General features: G+C 43.9%; 2 protein-coding genes and 1 long non-coding RNA gene across 4 annotated transcripts in view; 2 read left to right on the top strand and 1 right to left on the bottom strand.

The window, feature by feature from the left end:
* Positions 1-8,727, bottom strand: part of LOC122464121 — a 51,960-nt gene extending 43,233 nt beyond the window's left edge. The window contains exon 1 of one of the 2 annotated variants that reach the window (XR_006288024.1): positions 8,566-8,727. This is a non-coding gene — a long non-coding RNA (uncharacterized LOC122464121). The remainder of the gene's footprint in view (positions 1-8,565) is intronic. The other variant, XR_006288025.1, reaches the window with a different exon arrangement.
* Positions 1-26,919, top strand: part of LOC102937329 (T-cell surface antigen CD2) — a 30,203-nt gene extending 3,284 nt beyond the window's left edge. Inside the window, exons 3-6 of the mRNA XM_043538431.1 lie at positions 15,791-16,045; positions 20,858-20,995; positions 21,632-21,751; positions 24,068-26,919. Coding sequence (XP_043394366.1) covers positions 15,791-16,045; positions 20,858-20,995; positions 21,632-21,751; positions 24,068-24,210 — 656 coding nt within the window. The 3' untranslated portion in view covers positions 24,211-26,919. The remainder of the gene's footprint in view (positions 1-15,790; positions 16,046-20,857; positions 20,996-21,631; positions 21,752-24,067) is intronic.
* LOC102930551 (T-cell surface antigen CD2) overlaps positions 25,223-27,237 on the top strand; it is a 42,885-nt gene continuing 40,870 nt past the window's right edge. The window contains exon 1 of the mRNA XM_043538428.1: positions 25,223-25,345. The gene's annotated coding sequence lies outside the window, so the exon portion shown is untranslated. The remainder of the gene's footprint in view (positions 25,346-27,237) is intronic.

Here is a 27,237-nt window from a genome sequence, read left to right as displayed (position 1 = left end):
TTACAGATTCCTTAAAAATTCTTGCTAATGGGCTTGCAATTTCATGTGCCAATTCCTTTAATATTCTTGGATGAAGATTATCTGGGCCCCCCGATTTAGTCCCATTAAGCTGTTTGAGTTTCGCTTCTAACTCAAATATGGTAATGTCTACCTGCATATCCTCATTCCCATTTGTCATGCTACCATTATCCCTAAGATCCTCTTTAGTCTTATTAAAGACTGAGGCAAAGTATTTGTTTAGATATTGGGCCATGCCTAGATTATCCTTGACCTCCACTCCATCCTCAGTGTTTAGCGGTCCCACTTTCTCTTTCTTTGTTTTCTTCTTATTTATATGACTATAGAACCTTTTATATTGGTTTTAATTCCCTTTGCAAGGTCCAACTCTACTTGATTTTTAGCCTGTCTCACTTTATCCCTACATGTTCTGACCTCAATAAGGTAGCTTTCCTTGCTGATCCCTCCCTTCTTCCACTCCCTGTATGCTTTCTGCTTTTTCTGCTTTTTCTTAATCACCTCTCTGAGATGCTTGCTCATCCAGCTTGGTCTACAACTCCTGCCTATGAATTTTTTCCCCTTTGTTGGGATGCAGGCTTCCGATAGCTTCTGCAGCTTTGATTTAAAATAATCCCAGGCCTCCTTTACCTTTAGATCTATAAATTCTTCAGTCCAATCCACTTCCCTAACTAATTTCCTTAATTTTTGAAAGTCAGCCCTTTTGAAATCAAAACCCTAGTTGCAGATTTATTTTTGTTAATCCTTCCGTTCAGTTTGAACTGAATTAGCTCATGATCACCTGAGCCAAGACTATCCCCTACAACCATTTCTTCTATGAGGTCCTCACTACTCACCAAAACCAAATCTAAAATGGCATCCCCTCTAGTCGGTTCAGCAACTACTTGCTGAAGGAATCCATCAGCAATCGCATCTAGGAAAATCTGAGACCTATTATTATTACTAGCACTCGTCCTCCATATATCTGGGAAGTTAAAGTCTCCCATGATCACACAGTTTCCATTAGTATTTACTTTATTAAAAACATTAAAAAGGGCTCTATCCATATCCAAATTAGATCCCGGCGGTCTATAGCACACCCCAAGCACTATCCCAGGGGAGGCTCTAATAGTTTTCTTCCCCAATGTAATTTTTGCTCAGACGGACTCAGTCATATCCATTTCATTGCTTCTGATTTCTTTACATTCTACCTCATCGTTGATTTACAATGCTACTCCGCCACCTTTAACTTTATTTCGGTCTTTCCTAAACAGCACATACCCTTCAATACCTGTAGCCCAGTCATGACTACTGTTCCACCATGTTTCTGTTATCCCTATAATATCTGGTTTCACTTCCTGCACCAGTAGCTCTAGTTCCTCCATTTTGTTACCGAGGCCCCTCGCATTAGTGTACAAACATCTTAATTTTTGCTGTTTGGCCTCACTCACATTCTGTACCCTATTAGGCACGGTCATTCTACAGCCAGTATAACCTATTAGACTGGTATCTACACTGCCCTTCCTCCTACCCACGGCTGTATCCTTTCTTACTTCGTTTTCTTTCCTCTCAATGCTAAAATCCGGCGTGGAGATTACCTGGACATCTCCCAAACATCTCCCCCAAATTCCTAGTTTAAAGCTCTCTTTAAGCTCTCTTGCTCTGTAGGTCTGGGTGGAACAGACCCCCCAAAGTTTGTTATAGCCAGTTATGGTTTCTCTACCTATTCTCATATGCTCCTCATTTTATTTTCTGATAGTTTTGAGTGTGTTTGCTCCCTTATTGAGTGATCTAAAGTTCTAAAATGCACTTTATTATTGTATTATTGGTAAATCATAACACCCATCCCGGGCCAAGATTTACAAATATAAGAACCTAAAATTAGGCTCCTAAAACCTCATTTAGGCTCTGAAATAAGCAATCTCAGGAGAAGAGGTGGGGTCCCAGAGGACTTGAAGGGGCAAACATAGTACCTATATTTAACATGGGAAACAAAAAGGACATAGGGAAGTACAGACCAGCCTAACTTTGATTCCTGGAAAGATACTGGAACAATTTATTAAACAGAACATTTGTAAGCACCTAGAGGACAGTAGGGTTATAGGGAATAGCCAACATGGATTTGTCAAGAACAAATCATGCCAAATCAACCAAATCCTGGGAAGGGATTTGGGAGGATAATCAATGGGACATGATAATACCAGGGTACAAAATGTATGGGAATGACAGAGCAGGTCACCCTGGTGGGGGAAAGGCACAATATGTGAAAGAAAGCATAGAGCCAAATAAAGTAAAAATCTTAAATGAACTAAACTGTACCACAGAATCTCTATGGATAGAAATTCCATGCTTGAATAATAAGAATACAGCAGTAGGAATATATTACTGACCAGGCTGGTGACAGTGACTGTGAAATGCTAAGGGAAGTTAGAGAGGCTACAAAAGCAGAATGAGCAGTAATAATGGATGATTTCAATATCCCCATATTGACTGGGTAAATGTCACTTCAGGGCCTGATGCAGATATAAATTTTCTAGACACCATAAAAGACTGCTTTTTGGAGCAGCTAGTCCTGGAACCCACAAGGAGAGAAGCAATTCTGGATTTAGTCCTAAGTGAGCACAGGATCTGGGCCGAGAACTAACTGTAGCGGAACCACTCGGTAACAGTGAGCATAATGTAATTAAATTTAACATCCTGGTAGTGGGGATAATACCAGAAAAACCTACCACAGTAACATCTGAAAAGGGGAACTACACAAAAATGGGAACACTTGTTAGACTGAAATTAAAAGGAGCTGTCACAAGGGTTAAATGTCTGCAAGCAGCCAGGGGACTGTTTTAAAAAAAACATAATAGAGGCTCAGACTAATTGTATACCGCAAATCAGAAGACACAATAAGAGGACCAAGAGAATGCCACCGTGGCTAAACAGCAGAGTAAAGGAGGCAGTCAGAGGCAAAAAATGTCCTGTAAAATTTGGAAGTTAAATCCTAGTGAGGAGAATAGGAAGGCGCTCAAACTCTGGCAGGTTAAGTGTAAAAGCATAGTAAGGCAGGCCAGGAACGAATTTGAGAAAAAACTTGCTTAAGATGCAAAAACTAACAGTAAGAATGTTTGTAAGTACAGCAGAAGCAGGGACCACTAGATGACACAGGTGTTAAAGGAGCACTCAGGGAAGACAAGGCCATTGCAAGGAAACTAAATGAATTTTTTGCATCGGTCCTTACTGCAGAGGATGTGGAGGAGATACCCACATCAGAGCTATTCTTTTGGAGTGACAGATCTGCAGTACTGTGCCACACTGATGTGTCAATAGAAGAGGCTTTAGAACAAATTAATAAACAGAAATAAGTCACCAAGACTATTCACTATTTACCCAAGAGTTCTGAAGGAACTCAAGTATTAAATTAAAGAACTACTAAATGTAGTATTTAACCTATTGCTAAAACAAACCTCAGCACCAGATGACCGGAAGGTAGCTATTGTAACGGTGATTTTTTAAAAGGATTCCAGAGGTGATCCTGGCAATTACAGTACTGGGCAGATTAGTAGAAACTATAGTAAAAACCAGAATTATCAGACACATAGATTAACCCAATTTGTTGGGAAAGAGTCAACACGGCTTTTGTAAAAGAAAGTCATGCCTCACCAATGTATTAGAATTTTTTGACAGTACCAAGAAGCATGTGGACAAGAGTGATCCCGTGGATATAGTGTACAGTAACTCCTCACTTAAAGTTGTCCCGGTTAACACTGTTTCGTTGTAATGTTGCTGATCAATTAGGGAACATGCTCATTTAAAGTTGTGCAATGCTCTCTTATAACGTTGTTTGGCAGCTGCTTGCTTTGTCCACTGCTTGCAGAAGGAGCAGCCCATTGCAGCTTGTGGTGGGGGCTTGGAACCAGGGTGGACTGGCAGCCCCCCTATCGGCTCCCTGCTCCCCTAAGTTCCCAGTGCAGCAGCAACCCAGCAGGCTATCCGTTGCTGGCAGTTCAGCTGTCCCTCCCCCCACTGCCCTGTGCTGCTCCTGCCCTCTGCCTTGGAGCTGCTCCCAGGAGCCTCCTGCTTGCTGTGCAGGAGGGGCAAGAGGGGAGATAATGTCAGGGTGTCCCTCTCCTCCCTGCTCCTGCCCCTCCCCCCCCCCGCTTACCCCATCTCTATAGAGCAGGGGCGGGACACGACAGGGCTCAGGACAGGGGGAGCTTGCTGGCAGCAGCTGCTGTCTCAACTTGAGGATCTACTTAAAAAGGCAGTGTACTTAGAGTGGTGTCGGCATACTTAAAGGGGCAGTGTGAATCTTTCTCTCTCACACACGGTGTGTGTCTCTGTTTCTGTCTGCCATGCTGTCTCCCCTCCCTCCATTTGTGCTGCCTTGTAGAGTGTGAGGCTACATTAACAACAGTGAGTTAACCCTTGAGGGCTCAGCCAAGTGCTAGTTCATCATTTAGCAGTAAGGCATTCCCTGGGAAATAGCCCACCCTCTGACTTCACCACCTCAACCAAGCTTCACAATCATCATCGCTGTGTACCAGTATTAAATTGTTTGTCTAAAACTTATACTGTGTATATATATATATAAAATATAGTCTTTTGTCTGGTGAAAAAAATTTCCCTGGAACCTAAACCTCTTTATTTGTATTAATTCTTATGGGGAAATTACATTCACTTAACATCGTTTTGCTTAAAGTCGCATTTTTCAGGAACATAACTACAAGGTTAAGCGAGGAGTTACTGTACTGGGGTTTCCAGAAAGCCTTTGACAAGGTCCCTCACCAAAGGCTCTTAAGGAAACTAAGTAGGCATGGGGTAAGAGGGAAGGTCCTCTCCTGAATCAGTAATTGGTTAAAAAATAGGAAACAAAGAGTAGGAATAAAAGGTCAGTTTTCACAATGGAGAGAGGTAAACAGTGGGGTCCCCCAGGTTTCTATACTGGCACCTGTGCTGTTCAACATATTCATTAATGATCTGGAAAAGGGGATGAACAGTTAAATGGCAGAATTTGCAGATTATACAAAGTTATTCAAGATAATTAAGTCTGAAGCTGACTGCAAAGAATTACAGGGGGATCTCACAAAACTGGGTGACTGGGCAAGAAAATGGCAGATGAAATTCAGCAAAGATAAGTGCAAAGTAAGTGCAAAGTAACGCACACTGGATGCATGATTTTTAAGTGCATGGGGGTAGCAATACATTGGTAATGGCTCCCTGATTCGGAGTTGCCATGTCACAATGTAAGTTAGACGTGCTCAGGAACCTGATGCCAGCGGAGGACTGGGCATTAGATTGCTTTGTCCTGCCCCTCATTCTGCCCATATCATGCCCCTGAGGTGCCCCCTTCCAAACCTTCTGACAGGAGTGGTGGGGCTGCCAGTTCAGGAGGCAGCTTTACTTCTTCTTCCAGACCATCCCTGCACTGGGGAAATGCTTCTCTGTCCATCCAGCCCAACCACAGAACTGTTGTTACACCTCCTCCATTTCTGTGTTTCTCTCTTCCCCGTCTCAGTCCACCCCAAGTAAACCCTCTATCACATGGCTCATCAGCAATGGTGGTGTAACACATGTAGCTGGGCATGGCAGGCAGGCAGGTGTTCATGGAGCCAGCCATGCAGATCTTTCATCTTTTGGGGTCAGCGTGGGGAAATCACTCACAGATGTTTTACAGAATGAGAGAGAGAAAAAAGAGAACAAATCATCCCCTGGGCATAAAGGCAGTTTCCTGCTGGGCCCCGATCAGTCTTATCAGCATCTAAGTTAGAGGTGCAATGGGAAACTCCCCATATATATGGCTTTATAAAATGGAAGGGCTCTCTAACAATTCAGTGGGCTTCAATCTGAAACAGTGAGGGGTCTTGAGCACCACCTGTTTGTGAGTATAGGGTGGTCCCATGCATTTCTAGGTTCCTGTCTATCTGTACCTGAGAGTGTGTGCACGTGACTATAGGTTCTGTTCTATCTGTAAGCTGTTTGGGGCTGGGACTGTCTCTTTTTGTTTTGTTTGTACAGCGCCTAGCATAATGGGAGCCCTTGTCCATGACTGGGGCTCCTACATGCTACAATAATATAAATAATAACATCCCTCTATATTGTATCTGAAGGACATTGTGTCTGGATTCCTATATGTCTGCATTTTATCTGCATTTTATCCTAGGGAGCATGTTCAAGTTCCTGCCTCTGGCAAGGCCCCAATCACATCTCTCAACTTTCTAGACACCACAAAGTGTAGCCAAGATCTCCAAATTGCATAGCAAAAGGACCAAAATGCATAGCAGGCATTTTATTGCCTTCTCCACATGCAGCTCCGTGGCTATAACCCAGAAAAGTGTATATGTTCATGATTCCCTTCCTCCAGGAAGTGTTCAGAACCTGAGTATGTGGTTTTACCTCATTATTTTAAAAATAAAATAAAAAACATGTATTCATTCTCCTCCCCAACTCCACCCTACAGTCAGTTGGCTCTCTGTTGGAATCCTGAATATGCCTTCTTCTTCATTCTCTCACTATATTCTTTCTTTCACCACCCTCACCCGCGCACCACCCACTGCTGCTTTTGTACCTTGGAGAGAAGGAGTCTGATACTGCGCTGGAACAGGCTGCATTGACCACAGCAGGAACAAACGTAGAGCAGATGCTTGGGGGAAGGAGAAGGAACACTTACAATTTCCCTGCCAGGATGCAAAGAACTCCATGAAATAGAATCATAGTGACGTAGGGCTGAAAGGGACCTCAAGAGGTCATCTAGCCCAGCCCAGTCATCTTGTCTAGTCCTGAGGCAGGATTAAGTACACCTAGGGCATGTCTGTATTGCCCTGCAGTTCAAACAACAGGGGTGTGAATAACAGTGTGCACCAAAGTATTGATGATGTGTATCCCTGTATCGATGATGTGAGCACAAACTTAAAGGTCCCTTTAAGTTTGCACTGACAGCATCCATGAAGGGGGGTTACAGCACAGCACATCCCCGTTGTCTGAACCGTGGGGCAGTTTAGACAAGCCCTTAGACCATCCTGACAGGTGTTTGTCTAACCTATTCTTAAAAATTTCCAGTGACAGAGCTTCCATACCCTCCGCCGCTAACCTGGTCCAGTGCTTAACTAGCTTCATAGTTAGTTGTTCCCAATATCTAACCTAAATCTCCCTTACTGCAAACTAAGCCAGTTACCTCTTGTCCTATCCTTGGTAGATATGGAAAACAATTGCTCACCATCCTCTTTATAACAGTTTTTACATATTTGAAGACTGTTATCTTGTTCCCACTCAGCTGTCTCTTCTCAAGACTAAACAGGACCAGTTTTTTAATCTCTTTTGTTGTTGTTGTTGCTCACCTCTGGACTCTCTCCAGGGGTCAGTAATGTGTCTGTACACAGACACAAGTGTCCGTGGTAAATATTTTGAGGTCTGTGATGATTTTTCAAAAAATTGAATGACTGAATGACATAACTCCTCCCCCCCCCCCCCCGCCAAGTCTGTCACGAAGTATGGTAATTTTGTCAAGTGTCCTTTGCGCAACATGGTGGTGCTGACCCCTGACTCTCTCCAATTTATATACATCTTTCTGAAAGTGGGGAGCCCAAAATTGGCACTGGCACTCCAGCACCAGTGCCAAGTGGAGTGGAACAGTTGCATGCTGTGTCTTATTTACAATGCTCCTATTAATACACCCCAGAATGACATTTGTCTTTTTTAAAGCAGCATCAGATATTCAGTTTGCGATCCACTATAACCCCCACATCCTTTTCTGCAATGCTACCACCTAGCCTGCTATTCTCCATTTTGTATTTGTGCACTTCATTTTTTTTCCCTAAGTGTCGTACTTTGCACATCCTGATTGAATTTCATCTTGTTGATTTCAGACCAATTCTCCAATTTATCATTTTTAATTCTAATCCTGTCCTCCAAAGTGTTTGCAACCCCTCCCAGCCTGGTGTCATCTGCAAGTTTTATAAGTACACTCTCCTGTCATCCAAGTTGTTAACAAAATTACTGAATAGCGTCAGACCCAGGACCAACCCTGCAGCACCCCACTTGGTATGTCTTCCCAGTTTGACAGTGAACCACTGATTACTACTCTCTTAATACGGTTTTACAACCAGTTGCTAATGAAGAGCTCTTGAGATGACTGGTCCCGATTCCCATCGCTCAAAGGGGGATAATATCCCCATCTAGCAGGGAGGCGGTAGAGGCCTGCAGTCCCATGTCTGTCTGTACTATCTCCAAAGGCAGCCTCTCCTTTTGATTCACTATCCCCACACTCAGCTTCCCTTGGTGCAATCTCTTCTGTTCCACCTATGAACTGGTTGTGCTGCCCCCATGCAGAGAGATCTGCTTCTCCCGCAGACCCACCCACTGTTCCTGCCCTCTGGTTTCATGATTAACTTTAGTAGCAGTGGGTTCCAGAGGACTGGTGATTTAAAAATATATCCCCCATTAATGGTGATCTGAAATACATTAATAATAATAATCAAAATCAGATCCCAACTCATTAAAGAGAATAGATGTGCAGAGTTAGCATTCGCAAATAAGTACATTTATACATGAAAATATCTGAGCCTTATTTCCTCCTTTTCTTACCTGCTTAGATGTGAATTCAGGCCTCTATCTTTTCCTTGCCCCACCCACTCCTAATGTAGTGAAAGGAACCAAGCTCCTTTCTCTGGTATAGTGGTTAGTGATGCTCGTAGCTGTGGAAGGAGAAAATGGAACATTGAAACTTAGGTCTTGGCAGGTAACAGTGTTTCAGTTCACCTTCAAAATGTATATATTTTTCATTTTTACATCTACGTGTGGTTTCTGTTAATGATCTGAAACCCTCAATAGGGTTTTTTTAATACCTATGTAAAGGCTTCAGAGCCTTTACACAAAAAGGGGAAGTGCTTTCTCTGAGAAGTTCTAACTTCTGAGGATTTGTTAGTTAATGTCTGAAGATGCAAAGGCCGAGATAATTGCTCATTACGATCATTGTATTGAGAAGAATCTTTCAGGTACTGTGTTCGCCACCTTCTGAAATATTGAAAGTATGACAATGTACAGGTCTTTGGAAACAAAACCAAGCCATTTAATCCAAAAGGAAATTGTTGCGGGGGGGGGAGAAGACTGGGATTTGAGGGGGCTGGAGATGGTTTATACAACAAATCAAGCTGCTGCCTGTCCTGCCCTGTGTACAGTCGGCAGGCTCATTACCTCCATTCTAGCTGCAGCAAGAGGCAGAAAGAGATCACACGCTGGGTGAGGTATGGGGCACTGGCAGTTAGAAATATCACCATTTGGATTCATAAATGGAACTCATTTGGTCTGGAATCATTGAGACAGACTCAAGACAGGATACTGCAATGTCACAGTCACAGGGTCTCTTTTCTAACAGTCTAGCTGCAATCGGAAAGCCAAATTTTTCTCTGTAAATCTCTACATGATCTCAGTAGGGTTGCCCTGGTGTGACTGAGAGGATAATGTGGCCCTAAATCAGCATGATACTTTTCCTGACTCCCCAGCATTAGAAGATTTTTGCCTGGGAGTTTTTTTCTAACATTCTGATCTTTTCAGTATTCCATTTTTAATTCCCCTCCACCCTCCCTCTCTCTTGCCTCTAGAATAGCAAAAAAGACAGCAACCAGGCAGGTAGCCCCAAAACATAAGGGCAAAAACATACCCTGGGGACGGAAAGTGAGCATCTGAGGATGATATGTAGCCCTAAGTCTGCAAGTGACATTTTCCTCAATTAATTTTAGCAGCACAGCAGGAAATGAAAGGGTAGTGCTTACTGTAAATGCCTTTCTCCCCTCTCCCCACCACTGCGGGTGTCTGAAGATGCACATCACTGCTCTTCTCAGAGAGCGCTATTTCTGTCATGTCATAGATCAGTTCAAGTCTGTCCTTTGCTCCTATGATAGTGACAGGATGAAGCTGCTGCGGCCTTGAGCCATTTTGCAGATTTTGGATACAGATAACTGAGAACTGAGTTTAACTGACATTCCTAAGAGGGAAACAAAACAAGAGGCTGGGAGGCCGAGCAGTCAAGCTGAGAGAGTCTAATATGGTAAGAGTTTAAACAATAATGGGGGTGATTTTAAGTGTCTCACTGAAACACACACAAAAAATATCCACAAATCCACACCTCAGAACTGCCCTCAGATTACCCTGACCAAGCCAAATGAGATGTATGTGCTTTGTATGAAGGTAAGCAACGTTGAGGAGTGCTGTATTCCAGTTGTACTCTGAAGTCATGTCCTAATCTCACTGCAACCCAAGTGCACCTTAAAAATTTGAGTTTCGATATTTTGCCATGAGATCCTCCTTCCCCCAAGTGGGTGAGATTTGGCTGATCTTAAATGTTACTAGTGGGCTGTATTTTCAAATGGGATAAATAAGTGTAGCTCTATTTATAGCAATGACATCATCTGAGGATCTGGCCCACTGACACCTAGATTAGGGTTGGGACCAGGGGAGCAGGTCTAAAGCCTTTGCTGTGGCATGTAGACATCTGGTTTATATTACCACTGTTTAGATAATGCATCTTGTTCCTAAAACTCCATCCTGCATACTACAGAATCCAGACAGACTCCTACGTGAGACATCATTGGAGTCCAGACATTATTACACACTGATTCTCTCTCTGTCTCCTCTCTGCCAGTCATATCAAATCAAACATTGCATGACCAAGCACCAGCCTGGTGGGTCTCTTTATCAACCCACCTCAACTTCCTGTAGCCATCAGTCTCCACTGGGGGTTGCGCATGGCCCATTCAGGCATGATATATTTATCCCGTGGCACTGACAAAAGAATCTGTCCCTGAGAGAACATTATGAAGTTCAGGCTCATAATGCTGGCCTGATCTTCAAAGATGGCCTCTCCTGCATCGCCCACTGACTGCAGTGGCAGTTGTTGGTACTCTATACCTCTGAAAAACAGGGTGTGGTTGTACAGATTGCTTTCTTTGACCATAGCCATTCTCTTCTGAGCTGCACTTTAAACCAATCAACCAAAGACTGAAAAAGAGCAAGGGAGTGTAGGAAACAGGTGTTTCCTCCTTTGCTCAAGATAGGCTTTACACTGGCTTTTTCCTAAATCTGAACTGATGGCCGGGAGAGTCCTTTCTCCTCCCTTTCTGAATCCCATTCTGATACACACCCAGCTCCCGGGTGCGGGGCCTTGCAAGCGGATCGTGGCTCATGTCACTGCAGCATGAGTTCAGCCACCTGGAACCTTAAAGATCTATTCTGATACGTTATTCAGCATGGGGTGTGTTGATTTTTTTTTTTGTTCCTGCTTCTGACATCATTTCCTGAGCAGCAGATTCGTTTAGCCGTGTAGCCAGATCCTGTTCTTAACAGACGATGCAAAAAGCTCTTTAAAATGGATTTCAAATCTCCTTTAACCCTGCAGTGTGTGCTGATGATCATAATCATGATTGATGGTAAGTGTGGGTTTTTCTTTATGAAACTGGCATGGCTTCGCCCAGGTGAGCGGAAACGTTCATTTTGCTCGGATACCTTTGTAAGGTCACCACCGGGCGTTGGGAAGTATCAAGTGTTGTAATTGCTAAAGCATGAAAAGAGGCCATCATACCAAAGTAAGACAGATTTTTTTATAAACTAATAGTAACTAACAATGCGTTATTGCCTTGATGTACTGCAGCCGTGAACGCACCTGAAAATGATAGCCTCGGAGGATTTGTATGTGGCATGCTGGTTAAAGCAGGAGATGGGAATGTGAGACTCTGAGGTTCTAGTCCCAACTCTTCATATGACCTTGGGCAAGTCCTTGTAGCAGTAGCCACTATGTCCCTCCAATGATAGCGATAGTTACCTATGCAAAGGGACAGTGTGAGTCTTAATTGATTCATGTTTGCAAAAGCCTTTGAGATCCTCAGATGAACAGCTCTATGTCGGTGTAAGTTATTTTAATTGCCATACATACTATTAGCCTGCTGAGTGTTGGACTCCCTATACACTGTCTCAGCCTCTAAGCTCTGAGGAGGTGGAGCTGTTGGAGGTAGGAACTTAAGAGGAAAAGAAGAGGGGGTATGCTCATGTCTTTGTCTCTGTAGTTCTGGCTGTATGATGTGCCCCTTGCCTTGATTTTTGCAGGATAGCAGAGTTAGCCTTCACTTCAGGTTTAACCCCCTCTCTTCCCACCTTCCCACTGTGATCCGATTTACCATTTTTATGTCTTATCTGGAGTTTTGCCTTTTGTGAGTCAGCCAGATCAGAACCAATGGACGGACACACAGTAAAATCAGTGACTATGTTTTATTATTATTGTTGAGGCCACATTAGTGAGGAAGCAGATACTGTCAGTGGAATCATTGGTGGCTCAGTCAACTTTCCTTTGGGAATTCAAAGCCTAAAAAATCTCTCTAGGGTAACCTGGGCAGATGACCCATGTATGAAGCCCACGCCTTATGATACTTCGTCTACAGACTGTGACACTTATTGTAACGAGATTGTGTGCTTGCAGAGCAGATCTCTGCAACTGAAGAATTTGTTGAAGGAGGATGAAGGAAAGTATGAATTTGCTCTTACAAACACAATCAAAGATCTTTCTTACTGAAAGTATCCAGTAGGTGACCTTCATTTGGAATCAATCATTCTTGAATCTGAGAGCTTAAATGAAGGATCGGTTCTTTCCAAGATGTCAGTTTGGCTCTCAGTAGCTGTAGGTGTCTTTGGATTAGCAGACACAGTTTGTAGGTTTTCGGCTCTGCAGAATGCCATAGTGCTGCATGCAAACCAAAGGATATTTTCTGCACCCACATTGCCAACTTCCTATATCCTCTGAGCCCACTGAGAGCATAAAGGTGCTGGGAGAAGATGCTTTCACCCCCAACTTCAGAGATAGCAGTGTGGGTTGTGTGTTTCTGGAGAGCAGATTTTAGGCACGGAGTTGTGGATTTTAGTCCATTTCCATAGTGGGACAGGTGGCAGCTGTCACAAAAACTGTCACATTGCCACTGTTGGCACTAATTGACCCCTTGCTGGCAATCTCGCCTGGTAGGCTAAGGACTGACTGGATGATGGTGGCTGAACTCTTTTCTCACCCCCAAGAGCTGGTCTCTCTGGGTCAGGTTTGAAATACACCTGGGCTTGTTTCTCAGCTGCTCAGTGCAATGGAGAAGGGGTCTGACAAGGATGCTGTTGCTACTCCCTGATTCTCAACTGTTGACCCCCAGTGTGCAGATTTAACTTATGCTGATGACATCAGGTCCCTCAGGGGTATTATGTCACTTAGAAGTTGGTCATAGTGGCCCCTTGCTCCACCATGCCCTCTGTCCCCAACCTTCCCGCTCCCTTTGTTCACTGGCTGGCGCAGCTCTGGCATAGGAGATAGCAGAGCTGGTGCGGGAAGTGGCAAAGCCACTTCTGCCAGCTTTACGTCAGTGGTGCTTCTCCTCACACAGGGACAATTCTCCAGGGTGAATCACCCGGCTAATGGAAGCTCGCTTAGTCTATTGGAGATTCCAGCCCATCAGTGGGGTAGTGTGCGGAGGCTTGCACTGCCATTGCCCACTTTATACCAGTGCCATAGATAAACTGAGGACTTCAGGCTCCAGGACTGTCATTCTCACACCTTGCACTGCCCCCTCCAGCATTCAGATAGGCTGGTACTTTGTACCACACTCTCTCGGGTCCTGTTCTACGCTGCATTCACTTTACAACGTCCCAGGTTTTTAAGAGAAAATGGAGTTTATGGGATTATAATGAAAATGTCAAAGTGGACTGATCTCAGTGAAGACAAATGAAACTTAATGCCAGCCAAGTGCAGACAAGCTGAACTCCAGCTGAGAGCTGGTCAAAGACGGGGCTCCTTGGCCCAAAGGGCTTAGATGAGAATTGGGCAAATCCTTCAGAAAATGTTCAGGCCTACTTTTTCCTATATTTAAATCCATTTGCTCTGGTGTGTTTACAACCCTTATGTGTTCACTTGCCACACATCTTCTAGTGAAAGAATTTACTGGCAGGAATACTCATAGGTGCAATGTCTTTTAGGTGAATATTGGATAGTATTCAAGGAAAATGAATTTTGAGCTTGTGAACATGAATATTCACACAAGACACCTATGTGTGAGTTACTTATATAGTCAGGGAACAGAAATACACCATGTGACCTGAATGTCTAGTCCATACTTCACTACCTGCCAAAGCTCAATTACAGAAAATAATCTATTGTCATGGACCAAACTGATGGAGATACAAATGTATTCACTTGGGAAACTTAAAATGATCTGGGATTCATTTATTTAGTGTAAAGAACTCTTTTGATAACCTCAGTTTCATTATTCTTTATTTCTGAAATAAATAATTTTCAACAAGAAAACCAAAGAGACCCCAAATTTGTGTGAAATGTAGGTAAATTAAGATGAATGACATCTATCAGAATGAGGGAGATTTGAGAAAGGTCTGATTAACATAACCAACACAGCTCAAATTTTAAATACTCTCAACAAACTGCAAGCTACAGGCCAGAAATTATTCAGAGTTTATGCTACAAATAATTTTGAATACTGAATCTGGAAAATTCAAGTGAATGATCATCTGTTTTCAGGCAATATGTGAACAGAAGAAGAGGTGAGAAATAAATTACTACTTATTGTTTGCTCAGCTCTAGCTTGAGTCAATTCTCCTTCAAGAGTACTATCTCTATATCTCTCTATCTATTTTCTGATGCTGTGAAATTAAAGGTTTGAGATGAGCAAATAAGTAATTTCATAAGAGGTCTCCAAGATCAAGGGCTGTTGGTATGATGGAATTACAATTCTTTTGGAGGGAGTTGCAATCAGTATCTCATGAGGATTCAGGTAAATAGTTAATTGAATTAATCAGCAACAGAAAAATGTGGGTGCACCTGGAAATTAACCAAACCAAACCAGGAGTTTTGATTACATTCATGTGACAGATTTTCTTCTCAGAGGTCAATCAGCCCTGGAATTATTTGCTCCAGTGCCACGGGAAAAACTCAAATTAATAGCATTCAAGAGAATAATAGCCAATAACTTGGGCATCAGAAGTATTTCAGGGTGTAAATGACATTAGATACTCATCTACTGTACGGTGATGTTTGATCGCACCAGAGGGTTGAATTGATCACCGGATATGGGGTGGGGAAAGGATATTCTCCTGTTGCACCTTGGAAGTTTCTGTCCTCTCTTGGAGCATTGTGTACGATTTGACCATTAGGATCAGGTGGGAGTATCCCACAAATGATCTCTTGCAGTTGCTGGGGAGCTGATGGGCACTGCTGAGACTGAAGGAAGAGGAACCGGCATTGGTGACGCTGCAAGAGGAGGAAAGGGAGTGGTTCTCAACCTATTTACCACTGTGGGCTGCATATGCAGCCCTCTATGTGTTTTATGTGGGCCACATCTGCACAATATATATACCCCCTATTTGGCCCTGAGGCTGTCACATAGGCTGCATGTGTGCTGATTATGCTGCGGGTTGAGAACCACTGCACTATTGGATGGATTGCCTGGGGGTAGGTAGACTCGGGGAGGATTTCAGGACTAGGAGAGACAACTGTGGAATCGCAGAAGAAAAAAATGGAAATTGGTGGGACTGCAGGCTTGCCATAGGCTATTGTGGGATTTCAGAGGGATGGCCAGGTGTTGGTGGGATTGCAGGCATTGATGAACCTCATTCTTTCCCATCTTTTATTTCTGTGCAAACTAACATGTGGCAAATGCCGTTGGGGTTTGTGTCCGAATGGCAGAAATACCCACTTTTGTTCACGTTCATTGCCATGTCTGGTTAACTTGTCTCTGTTCTCTCCCCTGTTTTCATAACTCCCATCTTGTGTGACAAGAGCCAACCCAAATCCCAGCTGTTAATGTCTCCAGCCACATTGATGGGGGAAGAGAATTACTTTGTGAGAGCGCTAACCGTTCCCGTGTCTGCTTTCATTGGATGCTGAATGGACAGCTTGTGGGTCTGATTGAGATTGAGGATGATGGCAAGAAGATTATTTTGGAGAAAGGGCTGCCTGGAAAGCTTGTCTGTCAAATTCACCATGAAAACAACATTGGTGAGAGTTCCCTCATAAAACTGGAGTGTAAGGAAGGTAAGTGATGTTAGCCACAGTTTATCTTCATTTTTCCCCTCTCAGGATGAGGGTGAGAGGAGTTGTCAGTGTCTGTATCTGCATGCAGATACAAGTGCGTCTTGACTTCCTTGCCTCCCTCTCTCCCCCCTGCAGCTCTTTATCCATGTCCTACAACAGCAGTTCTCAACCAGGGGTCCGTAGCCCCCTGGGGGTCCGTGAGCCCTTTCCAGGGGGCTACAGAGCCCCGTGGCTGAAATCCGGTTCCCTTGAGCCCCAGCACTGAAGCCGGGAGCAGCGCAAGGCTAAAGCTGGGAACCCCAGTGCCCCCCGCCACCCGAAGCTGGGAGCCTCACTGGGAGCCCCCCCGCCCACATACAGCCCCTAGCTACCGCCTGCCTGCACCCTGAGCTACCCCTCTGCCCACACACAGCCACTAGCTATCCCCTCCCTGCACCCTGAGCTATCACCCCCTGCTCACACACAGCCCCTAGCTACCCCCTTCCTACACCCTGAGCTACACCCCTGCCCACAGAGAACCCCAGCACTCCCTCCCTGCACCCTGAGCTACCCCCTCTGCCCACACACAACCCCTAGCTACCCCCTCCCTGCACCCTGAGCTACCCCCCCCGCCCACACACAGCCCCTAGCTATCCCCTCCCTGCACCCTGAGCTACCCACCCCTGCCCATACACAGCCCCTAGCTACCCCGTCCCTGCACCCTGAGCTACCCCCCCTGCCCACACACAGCCCCTAGCTACCCCCTCCCTGCACCCTGAGAGGTTTTCAAACTTTTTGCACTGAGTCCCCCCTTTGAGTTATATTTTTGGCTGCATCCCCCCACCGCCCAGACAGGCTGGGTGGCCTCCTGCGGTGAGTCAGGGGATGGAGGAGGCGCTCCTGCCGTGGACCCTTCTGTGCAGAGTTGGCTCGAGCCCCATGAGCCCTTGCCCCCCCCCGCATAGAAGTAAAATTATGCCTATGCCCAAGGGTGTCCGCCCGGCCCGGAGCCCCGCACTCTCCCCCTCACCCCCGCCAGGCCCTGGTGTTTTAATAGCATGTTGAGGGGGGCCTCAGCAAGAAAAAGGTTAAGAACCTTGTCCTACAATGTATTTCCCAAATTGATATGCACCTCCCATACTGACAAGTCAGAGATCTCCTACTCCGCAATCAAAAAAAAACCCACGGGTTTCTTCCTATCCTGACATACTTTCCTCACTGAACCTTCCAGCACCTCCACAAATAAACCAGCACCCACTACCCGAATTCTTCAGCTCCTGAGCTCAGCTGCTGTATTGTGCTTTGCTTTATTACCCTCCACGTAGGTCCGCTGTCCAAAATTGTCAAGAAGATTAACCAGCTTATAAATATCGCCTCAGCCTCCCTCACAATTCGTGTTGGGCAAACAATTCACCACAAATTATTTATTTAGATCTAACCTTTTTCCCTGTTTGCAAATTGTCTGTGGACTCTGATTTCATTAATTTGTTTACTGTTCACAGCTGATGTCTCTTTCATGAGAACAAATTTCACCCAATGAATTGATCACAAACTGTTCAGCGCGGGCTCGATCAAAAGCCTATTGATATCGTTGGAAACACCCTCATTGACATTAATGGGCTGTGGATCAGGCCTTGTGATAATTCATGCAGGGATCTGATAATCACCCTGCAGTATATGCTCTGTGGGGCCACCTCAGTGACAAAGTGTAATATCTGTTCCCTATTTCCAGTCCACAAACCCATCAAGGAATTTCATGATAGCTGTGTAAGCACTGCTGATGTGAAAAGTTGTATGAACACATATTGGCATGAGTATTAGCACAGTTTTGGGAACTGGTGACACTTTTGCTTTCTGTGAACAAATACTTACTTCGTTCTAATGTTCACAAACAGTGAGTAAAAGGGGTTTCGAATACCAATGTAGAGAATTCATGGGTTTTAATTCTTTTTAAATGACCAATTATTTTTGCTGTATTCTTTCCCCCTCTCCTTACCATTATGATGATGATGATAATTAGAAAAAGACTGATGATATTCTACTCACTAGTCAGAAAAAAATTACTTGCTCCAGGCAAATGGACGAATGCAGTTTTTGTAAGGTTGATAATGAATCTAAATACCCTGGGCATTAGACAACTTGATGGCAGATGAAATTTATCCTGGATAATTGTTACCATAAAACATATTAACCAGAATAATTTAAACTTCTCAGGAATACTGAGAAGGGCTATGAACATGTGGGATCTAAAGAAAATGACTTGGTAGTTATAAGTAGCTTGATAAAGATGTCTGTCCAGCATGCAGAAGTCGTTTAAATAAGCAAGAAGATGCATAGGACATTTAAAAGGGTATTTATTATTAGGGCTGTCAAGCGATTAAAAAAGTTAATTGCAATTAATAGTGTGATTAATTGCACTGTTAAACAGTAATAAAATACCATTTATTTAAATATTTTTGAATGTTTTGAATGTTTTCTATATTTTCAAATATATTTATTTCAGTTACAACACAGAATACAAAGTGTATAGTGCTCACTTTATATTTATTTTTATTACAAATATTTGCACTGTAAAAAAACAAAAGAAATACTATATTTCAATTCACCTAATACACCTAATACAAGTACTATAGTGCAATCTCTTTATCATGAAAGTTGAACTTACAAATGTAGAATTATGTACAAAAAATAACTGCATTCAAAAATAAAACAATGTAAAACTTTAGAGCCTACAAGTCCACTCAGTCCTACTTCAGCCAATCACTCAGACAAACAAGTTTGGTTACAATTTGCAGGAGATAATGCTGCCCACATCTTGTTTACAAGGTCACCTGAAAGTGAGAACAGGTGTTCGCATGGCACTGTTGTAGCTGGCATCGCAAGATATTTATGTGCCAGATGCGCTAAAGATTCATATGTCCCTTCATGCTTCAACCACCATTCCAGAAGATATGCGTCCATGCTGGTGACAGGTTCTGCTCAATAACAATCCAAAGCAGAGCGGACCGACGCATGTTCATTTTCATCATCTGAGTCAGATGCCACCAGCAGAAAGTTGATTTTCTTTTTTGGTGGTTTGGGTTCTGAAGTTTCCGCATCAGAGTGTTGCTCTTTTAAGACATCTGAAAGCATGCTCCACACCTCGTCCCTCTCAGATTTTGGAAAGCACTTCAGATTCTTAAAGCTTGGGTCGAGTGCTGTATCTATCCTTAGAAATTTCACATTGTTACCTTCTTTGCATTTTGTCAAATCCGTTGTGAAAGTGTTCTTAAAATGAACATGTGCTGGGTCATCATCTGAGACTGCTATAACATGAAATATATGGCAGAATATGGGTAAAACAGAACAGGAGACATACAATTCTCTGCCAAGGAGTACAGTCACAAATTTAATTACCGGATAATTTTTTTAACGTGCATCATCAGCATGGAAGCATGTCCTGTGGAATGAAGGCTGAAGCATGAAGGGACATATGAATGTTTAGCATAACGTAAATACCTTGCAATGCTGGCTACAAAAGTGTCATGCGAATGCCTGTTCTCACTTTAATGTGACATTGTAAATAAGAAGCAGTCAGCAGTATCTCCCGTAAATGTGAACACACTTGTTTTTCTTAGCAATTGCCTGAACAAGAAGTAGGACTGAGTGGACTTGTAGGTTCTAAAGTTTTACATTGTTTTGTTTTTGAGTGCAGTTATGTGACAAAAAAATCTACATTTGTAAGTTACACTTTCATGATAAAGAGATTGCACTAGAGTACCTGTATGAGGTGAACTGAAAAATACTATTTCTTTTGTTTATCATTTTTACAGTGCAAATATTTGTAATAAAAATAATAATATAAAGTGAGCACTGTACACTGTATTCTGTGTTGTAATAGAAATCAATATATTTGAAAATGTAGAAAAACATCCAAAATATTTAATAAATTTCAGTTGGTATTCTATTGTTTAACAATGCAATTAATCGTGATTAATTTTTTTAATTGCAGTTAATTTTTTTTGAGTTAATTGCGTGAGTTAACTGTGATTAATTGACAGCCCTAATTATTATTATTTCAGGTATTTTGCATAGTGTATTCAGTTTGGTCCCTGTGGAGAGAGACACCGTCGATAGATAAATTGACTAGATAGACAAGCTAGCTAAACAACCAACTGTAGTTAGCTAGACAAGGTGACTAACTAAACAGACTGACAGGTATACTTAGTTCAAGGTGTGGGAATAGTAGATGGAAAAAGGAACCAAGTGATAATAAAATCAATGGTTCAAATCTATCCCTGGTGCAATTCCCTTGACTTCAGTGAATTTATACTGGGTTAAATTTGGCTTCATACATTTATCATATTTGGAAGAAGAGTGTTTTTCTTCTGAAATGTCCTATGTTTGAACAAACCATCCTTACATAGGAGGAGTACTTTGGAGGATCTCTGTCTGTTTGTAAATCTGTTGCGCCATCTGCCTGTCTTTCTGTCCATTTCTCTCTACCGCTCTGAAGTAAATTCAGTTCCTATCTAAATCTGCAAAGTTGACAAATCCCCAGTCAATGAGCCAGGTGCTGGATAATGTTTACCAACCTGTGTGTGACCTTCTGACAGGCCATCTGCAGTCCGTGCCCCATGCTGGTAGCTTCACATTAGCTCCGCCTGGGAAGGGGAATAAAGAGAAAATCTGTAACACAGTTAGGAACCACATAGTCCATCCTTTCTTCCTAATTCCCCCAGCCCACCCACATCTTCAGTATTCTTCACTGACTTTAATTCAGCTGTAGGGCTTCTTCAGCTCAGGAGGACATGCTCTAGTTCCTCTGACTAACATACTGTGTCCTTCGTGCAGGAGACCTGCTGAAGCAACCTTTGTTCCTTTACACCCTGGCAGCATGTGGAGGGGGTGCAATTGTCCTGGCTGTTATAGCGTCACTGATAACATTCTGCTGCCTGAAAAGCAAACAGCAGTTCATTCCGGTGCCTTCAGGTGAGCGGGGATTTCTCTGCTTCCTACTGGGTTGAGTACAGTCTGTCCTAGGACAGTCTAAACACAGCTCCATTTCCCAACTTGCTCAGTGCAGCTTCTCCGTAGGTTCTGACTAGAATTTGTGGCTAGTCTTGTCTTCCTTCCATTCCTGACCTTGTCCCAGTAAAGCTGAGCTTTGTAAAAACCTGCTCGTTGCTGGGGAAAAGTCTCCTGCTGGTGAATTCCTGAAGGAACATTTTTGTTTTCACCTCAGATTTGCTGGCAGGAGCTATTTGTGCTGAAAACATCAGTGGGGGCACATTAAAGAAGCCCTACTGCTCTGTCTAGGCTTGATCCTCAAGGGAACTGAGCACCTGTTCCTCCCACTGAATCTCCTGTCTGGATCAGGCCCTCTGTGCTCTGAGTTCAGACATAGCCAGGCCACCTCAGGTGGCAATCCTGTCAGCTTTCCAAATTTGGAAAGTTTATAGTGTCAATACCCTGTATCAGTCTGCTCTGGGAATGGAGCCAGGACCATGTAAAATGGAGACAAAGACGAGTGTAAAAAGCCAGGCTTCACACTGAATATTTCCAGAGTTTATGGAGGGTGGGTCCTGGTTCCTGGTTCCTTGCAGTCTTTCATCTGCTTTTCTACAGAGGAGGAAAAGGAAGAGGGACTGACGATGTCGGTCATCTCCAATGAAGAAACAAAGAGCCCTCCAAATGGAGACCACCATGAGGCGCTATCTGCCCCAGATGACAGCCCTCCAAACCCTGGTTGGTACAGGGACTTGGTTTGTAGCTGCCTGAGAAATAACTCATTTAGGAAATTGGAGGAGGATAAAATTGATGTATGTTATTGAGGGTTGAAAGAATTGGCTGGACAGTTTGGAAACCGAACGAGAGAGGATATACCGCATGACCACTGGCAGTGCAAGCTTCCCAGCACTGTGCTGTCAATACCTCAATAAGCCACATCAGTATATGCATTTGTCAGCTCTTGGTGCATTGTGGCCTCGTGCCTTTAATACCCAATAAGTGCACCAATACCCCACTAATGCACCTCCTCCGTGGGGCAGAGGATGGGCTCATCCATTTTACCTTCTGGGTATTAAAAATATCTTTTTACAAATAGCTTTGCAATTTTACTGTAATGTTAGCTCCCCATGCTGCATATCCAGTATATCTGTAAGCTAGAGTCACTAACATTGACTCCAGTTCTAGAAATCATTCTTATTCAGCACAGTGCTTAAGAATGTGCTAAGCCAGAAGCACATGCTTAAATCCCATTGAAGTCAGAGGTACTTGAGTACATGCTGTGTTGCTTTCTTGAATCGGGGCCACAATTAGTAATACATTCATATTTAAATCTACCAAAGAAATCGGGAATGGAAAACATGGTATATGTGTAATGCGGCCAGGTTAATGTGGGGATAGAAACTGTTTTTTTAATCTTCTATTTGAGTGCTTGATGCATTAAACTCATTTTTTTGCATTTACTTTTCGTGATTTTTTTAAAGGAACATTAACAGCAGCATATCCGTTACTAACCTATATTAACTGAAGCTACCTTAACTGGAATACTTTTAAGTGAGCCTTCCTTATCTCCGGCATCTTTAACTGTGGCTTCAACTGTCCTTTACTGAGATGTCCTTAACTGAGTTATCCATAATCTACCATCAGTTCAATCATTCTTAGGCTAAACTGCACGCCCTCGGTTTTCAGCGGTTATTGACACGGGTGCCACAAAAATAAATCAAGTGTGCTTGATAAACAGAGCACTGGATTGGGACTCAGGAAATACGGGCTCTGTTCCTAGCTCTGCCCTTGATGTGTTGGGTGACCTTGAAACTGACCTCTTTGGGAAGGTGCTTTGCACTCTGCTGGTGCAAAGCATTATGTCAGAGGTCCGTATCATTGTTAATGCACATGTGCAATCATTCCAGATTTAATGAGCCTTTTAAAACATTGACCTGATTTTCTTCCAATTTAAAATCCCCCCTCTTCATTATGGAGGTCTATAAAACAAGGTATGTTTAAATTTTCTGGCAGCGTACCAAGAGAAACTGAGGTATGCGTTGCTGCATTTCAATAGGGGCCTGTGTAAGGAGGATGTTTTTAACTTGCTTCTCTGATTCAAAAATGTCTGAAAATCGTTTTGCTCTAACTTCATAAATAAATTACATTTGGGGTTTTTAGGCACGGAAAATCCCAGCACTAAAGAATCTGGTTGAAAAAGTTGAACAAGTGAAAAATGAGGAGTTAGAAAGGAAACTGAAACTCAGCCCTAACTAGGGTGACCAGATGTCCTGATTTTATAGGGACAGTCCAGATTTTGGGGGCTTTTTCTTATATAGGCACCTATTACCTCCCACCCTCGTCCCGGTTTTTCACACTTGCCCTCTGGTCACCCGAGCCCTAACTCTAGCTGCTTCTACCACAGGAGCCATAATAAAATACAGTTTTATCTTGTATTGCATCTTACAAATGTATTGTATCCCTTAAAATGCTTGGCAGAGTTAAAAGTTACAGTTACAGAGCAAGATACTGCAATAATAGTGGAGGAGGAGTTAAATGTAGAGATACAGGCAAGGGAGAATTGATATGGTTTGGATCGGAGATTTGAAAATACATGGAAAGTTCATAAGGCAGAGAGAGATGACAAGAGCTTGTCTCAAAGCAATAGTTGCCGGATTGTATTGAAGGACAGAGAGGAATCCAGTTCTGGGTGAGAAGAAATTAGACAGAGAGGGGACTAGGGAAAGATGAGCTCTGTGATGTTGTCTGTGGCAAATCCATAGAGGGATTTAAAAACAAGGGAGGTGGTTTTGAACCGGATCCTGAATTGAATGGGGAGTCAGTGGAGCAGTTTGCAGCATGTGCTGATGCAGTTGTGCTTCGTTGTGCCTGTCAGAAGGTAAACAACAGCGTCTGAGTGTGCTGGAGACCAGAGAGCTGGGCCTGGGGCAGGCCATAGAGAAGGGAGTTGCAATTGTCAAGGCAAAAGGAGATGAAGGCCAGGGTGAAGATTCCAGCAGAGGTGGAGCTAAGACAGTAGCAAATGTTTATAACCATTTCTTACTTGTTTTCCAGAAAGCACAGAGACCTGTCAAGGCCTTGAGGCAGAGCCCAAGATGGAGGCAGAGTCTGAGGTGACACCGGATCCAGAGGTGGTTGTTGACATCAACAACGAGGAGTGTGTGTGCGATTCTTTCCCTGATCCTATTGATCCCTGACCAGACACGCTCACTGTACCGTCCTGGGGTCTGGGGGGGCATACCCCTGTATTCCATAGTCTCATTCCATGTAAGAACTTGTCTGCAAAATAACTGCATTAGAGGGGGAAAGTCCACATGCGCACAGATTACAGGCCTGCAAACCTTATTAAAAACCATGCTTGGGCGCTATCATTAGCAATGGGCAAACAGGTTCAAATATTAATCAGACTCCCCCAACTCCATGAACATTTGCCTATTTATAAGACTGCACATGAGCTATGAAGCTGTTTAGCATGCTCTGAAATGAGCTGGGTAAGGTAACTCTCCCCCACCCCATTATTTTTCATGTCTTTGCCCCTCTGAGATTCCTGGCTAGGCACCAGGATGGACACAACATTTAATCTGAGACCAAAGCCAGGATTTGTCAGAAATTTCCTGGGAAAGCCTATACTCATGAGATTTCCAGCCACATTTTGCAGACCTGAGGTCAGGGGAAGGCTGAGGTAAGCGTTCTTTGTGATGGGTGCTTATCTGAACCACACCTCCAAACTCTTTGCATATCACCCATAACTAGTTAGTATGTGATGCTGGGAGATGTGAACCAGCTGTGATGGCTGGACCTATTGGAAGAGGATGACTTTGGGTCTCTCAGTATGTTTGTTGCTCAGTAATGACCAACAGGGGGTTATGTGTTTTCCTTTCACTGATGCTGATTGCATAGTGAGATGAGTGATTTGCAGCTGGTGTGCCACTGGGCTGCTTGCCTTTATCATAAGGGTTTTCATGGTATCCACCTGTGATTCTGAAAAGGTGTCTAGTGTAAAGCTGGGGTTGTTGAGTGGTGTAGTCCTTAAGGCACTACTGCCTGAAATGTAATGGTCTGGCTACTGCAGGCTGATTAAGCTGGTCCTCGGTGTGTGCTTGGGCTTTTTCTCCTCTGTGTTATCTGCACAGACAGCTGTAGTTTAGAGAATTCCTTAAGTGGGCTTGTCCTGGAGCCTACTCAATATTATACCCATTGACTTTGCTTAGAAGAGACTTGGGAATGGAGTAGTGGGGTTCTGATGGAGACTTGTGAGCAGAGTTATATAGGGGAATCCAGGTAGCAGGGGACCCTGCAGGCCAGGAGAAAGGAGCACTGGCAAAACTGCAGGTGAGTCTATCCTGGGGAACTGCTGGTTTGGGCTGGGCTGGGCTGAGCTGAGCTGTGTTTGCCGTATGGGGGATGAGGGCTAGAGGAGGTTCAAGAAATCAAGCTTCCCTTAGTTTGAGAGAGCTGTGGAGGCAAGGGTCAGTTTAAAGTCAAAGCAGGTGATGCAGTTCAGGGCTGAGTTGCATTGGCAAAGCTGTGGTGGCCGAGAACATTGCATTTTCTCTTGTGAATGCTGTTATGTCCTCCATTTTGTCACCATTCACACACCCTTCCCTGCCCCCCCAAATCCTATGGAAACAGAACTGAGTGGTGGTTTGTACATGCTCTCTGATGCGGGCTGCAAGCACCTAGGGAATGTTTCCTTACTTGTCTCCTGGCCTGGGAGCTGGAGAGAGCGGCATACAATACCTGAAGGATCACTTTGCACATTTGGATGGCAAAGCTCTGTATTGGTGATGCCAGAGGGTAGTTTGTTCTGTTTTCTCTGATTTTAGGACTCCATTTATAAGATCTTGCAGGTCTAGTAGCAGGGAGGGGGAGGTTCTTAGATGTCCTGTGCCACAGGTGACTGTTCAGCCTATCTCAGCTGCTAGGAAACACCCCATCCGTTAGGCACAGATTTTCATGATGTGAAGGGGCTGGCCCTTTGGCTTTTCTCAAGGCATTTAGCCATCCCCTCTCAGTTGGAATGTTGCTCAGAGCCCACTACATGAATGTGGCGATATGTGGGAGAGTTATATCCCATCCCTCCAGGGAACATCCAGGTGGAAATGTGGGGATACCAATTGATGGTGTGCTGTGGGGGAGCTGGAGAGGGGCGGGAGAGTTCAGTAGGGCCAAAGAAGTGCTGGGTGCAGTCAGCTCTGGGTTTTCCGACCTGTCTGCTGCACGTTGTAGCTGATAAAGTTAGAGGCAAACAGGGTGACATTAACCTTAGGATGGTGCTTCAACCCAGGGCTCAGTGATTCTCCTCTTCTGAGATGTTTCCGCTACTGACCACATAGTCTCAGTTGAGGTCTGGAGCTGGATTGAGCTTCCCTGTATCCAGGAAATATAGGGGAATGAGGCTTCTGTTGCGGGAACTGGTAACTTAAGGTGCAGGATCTCCATAGGAGTCCTCTTTCCCTCCCCCTCCTTCCCTGCAGGCAGACACCTACCCCCAGATTCTACCATGAGACAGTCTGGTGAGAATGTGCATGAGTAGGGTTCACCCCTTGAATGTGGTGCTGGTCATTGGTGCTGTCGGTTGTGGAGTCCTGTCCTAGCTTATGTGTTGGGAGGTGGGAGAAGGTCCAGGGAAAGCTAAGATGGTAGCCAGCTTTGGATGCTCTGCAGGCAGACAGAACACTCCATTTCTCTTTGCTCCCTCCCTGCAGCTGTACAGCAATGGTTAAAGATTTTTATTACTGCGATATAAGGCCAAGAGGTGAATCTCTCAGCTTTTGCTTTTCCTTTTTGTTTTTAATTGCACATGCTTATGCTCAGTTGCAGATTTGTTTTGATGATTCTGTTCCTAATAAAGAGATTAAACTTTCCACAAGAGGTTATAAAATAAAGTTCTGTTCTTTGGCAAATGCCTTGTGTTCTTGTCATGGGGTTGCCAGCTGGCAGGTTTTTGACCAGCCTTGTGGATGTTTGTACTACCTTGCTGGTTAAAAGATTGAATGTACAGTTTGTTTGTTTCCACTGGGGCCAACATTCCCTGTAAGCTGTGCGCATGCATTGCAGCGTGATAATCTGGTAATGACCGTGCATGTCATGAGCCTGGTCAGCACCCAGGTCTGGCTCTGTAGGGCCAGGCCCCACACCTGCTGAAACCACAATGGCTCCTCTTGGTGCCAAGGACCATAAAACAGGACAGACTCAAGGCTCACCTGCTGGGGTGGGTGCAA

This window comes from Chelonia mydas, chromosome 1 (genome assembly GCF_015237465.2).
Source record: "Chelonia mydas isolate rCheMyd1 chromosome 1, rCheMyd1.pri.v2, whole genome shotgun sequence".
Taxonomy (NCBI): Eukaryota; Metazoa; Chordata; order Testudines; family Cheloniidae; genus Chelonia; species Chelonia mydas.
The sequence above is the reverse complement of the archived record's forward strand: the minus strand, read 5'-3'. Positions and strand labels throughout refer to the sequence as shown.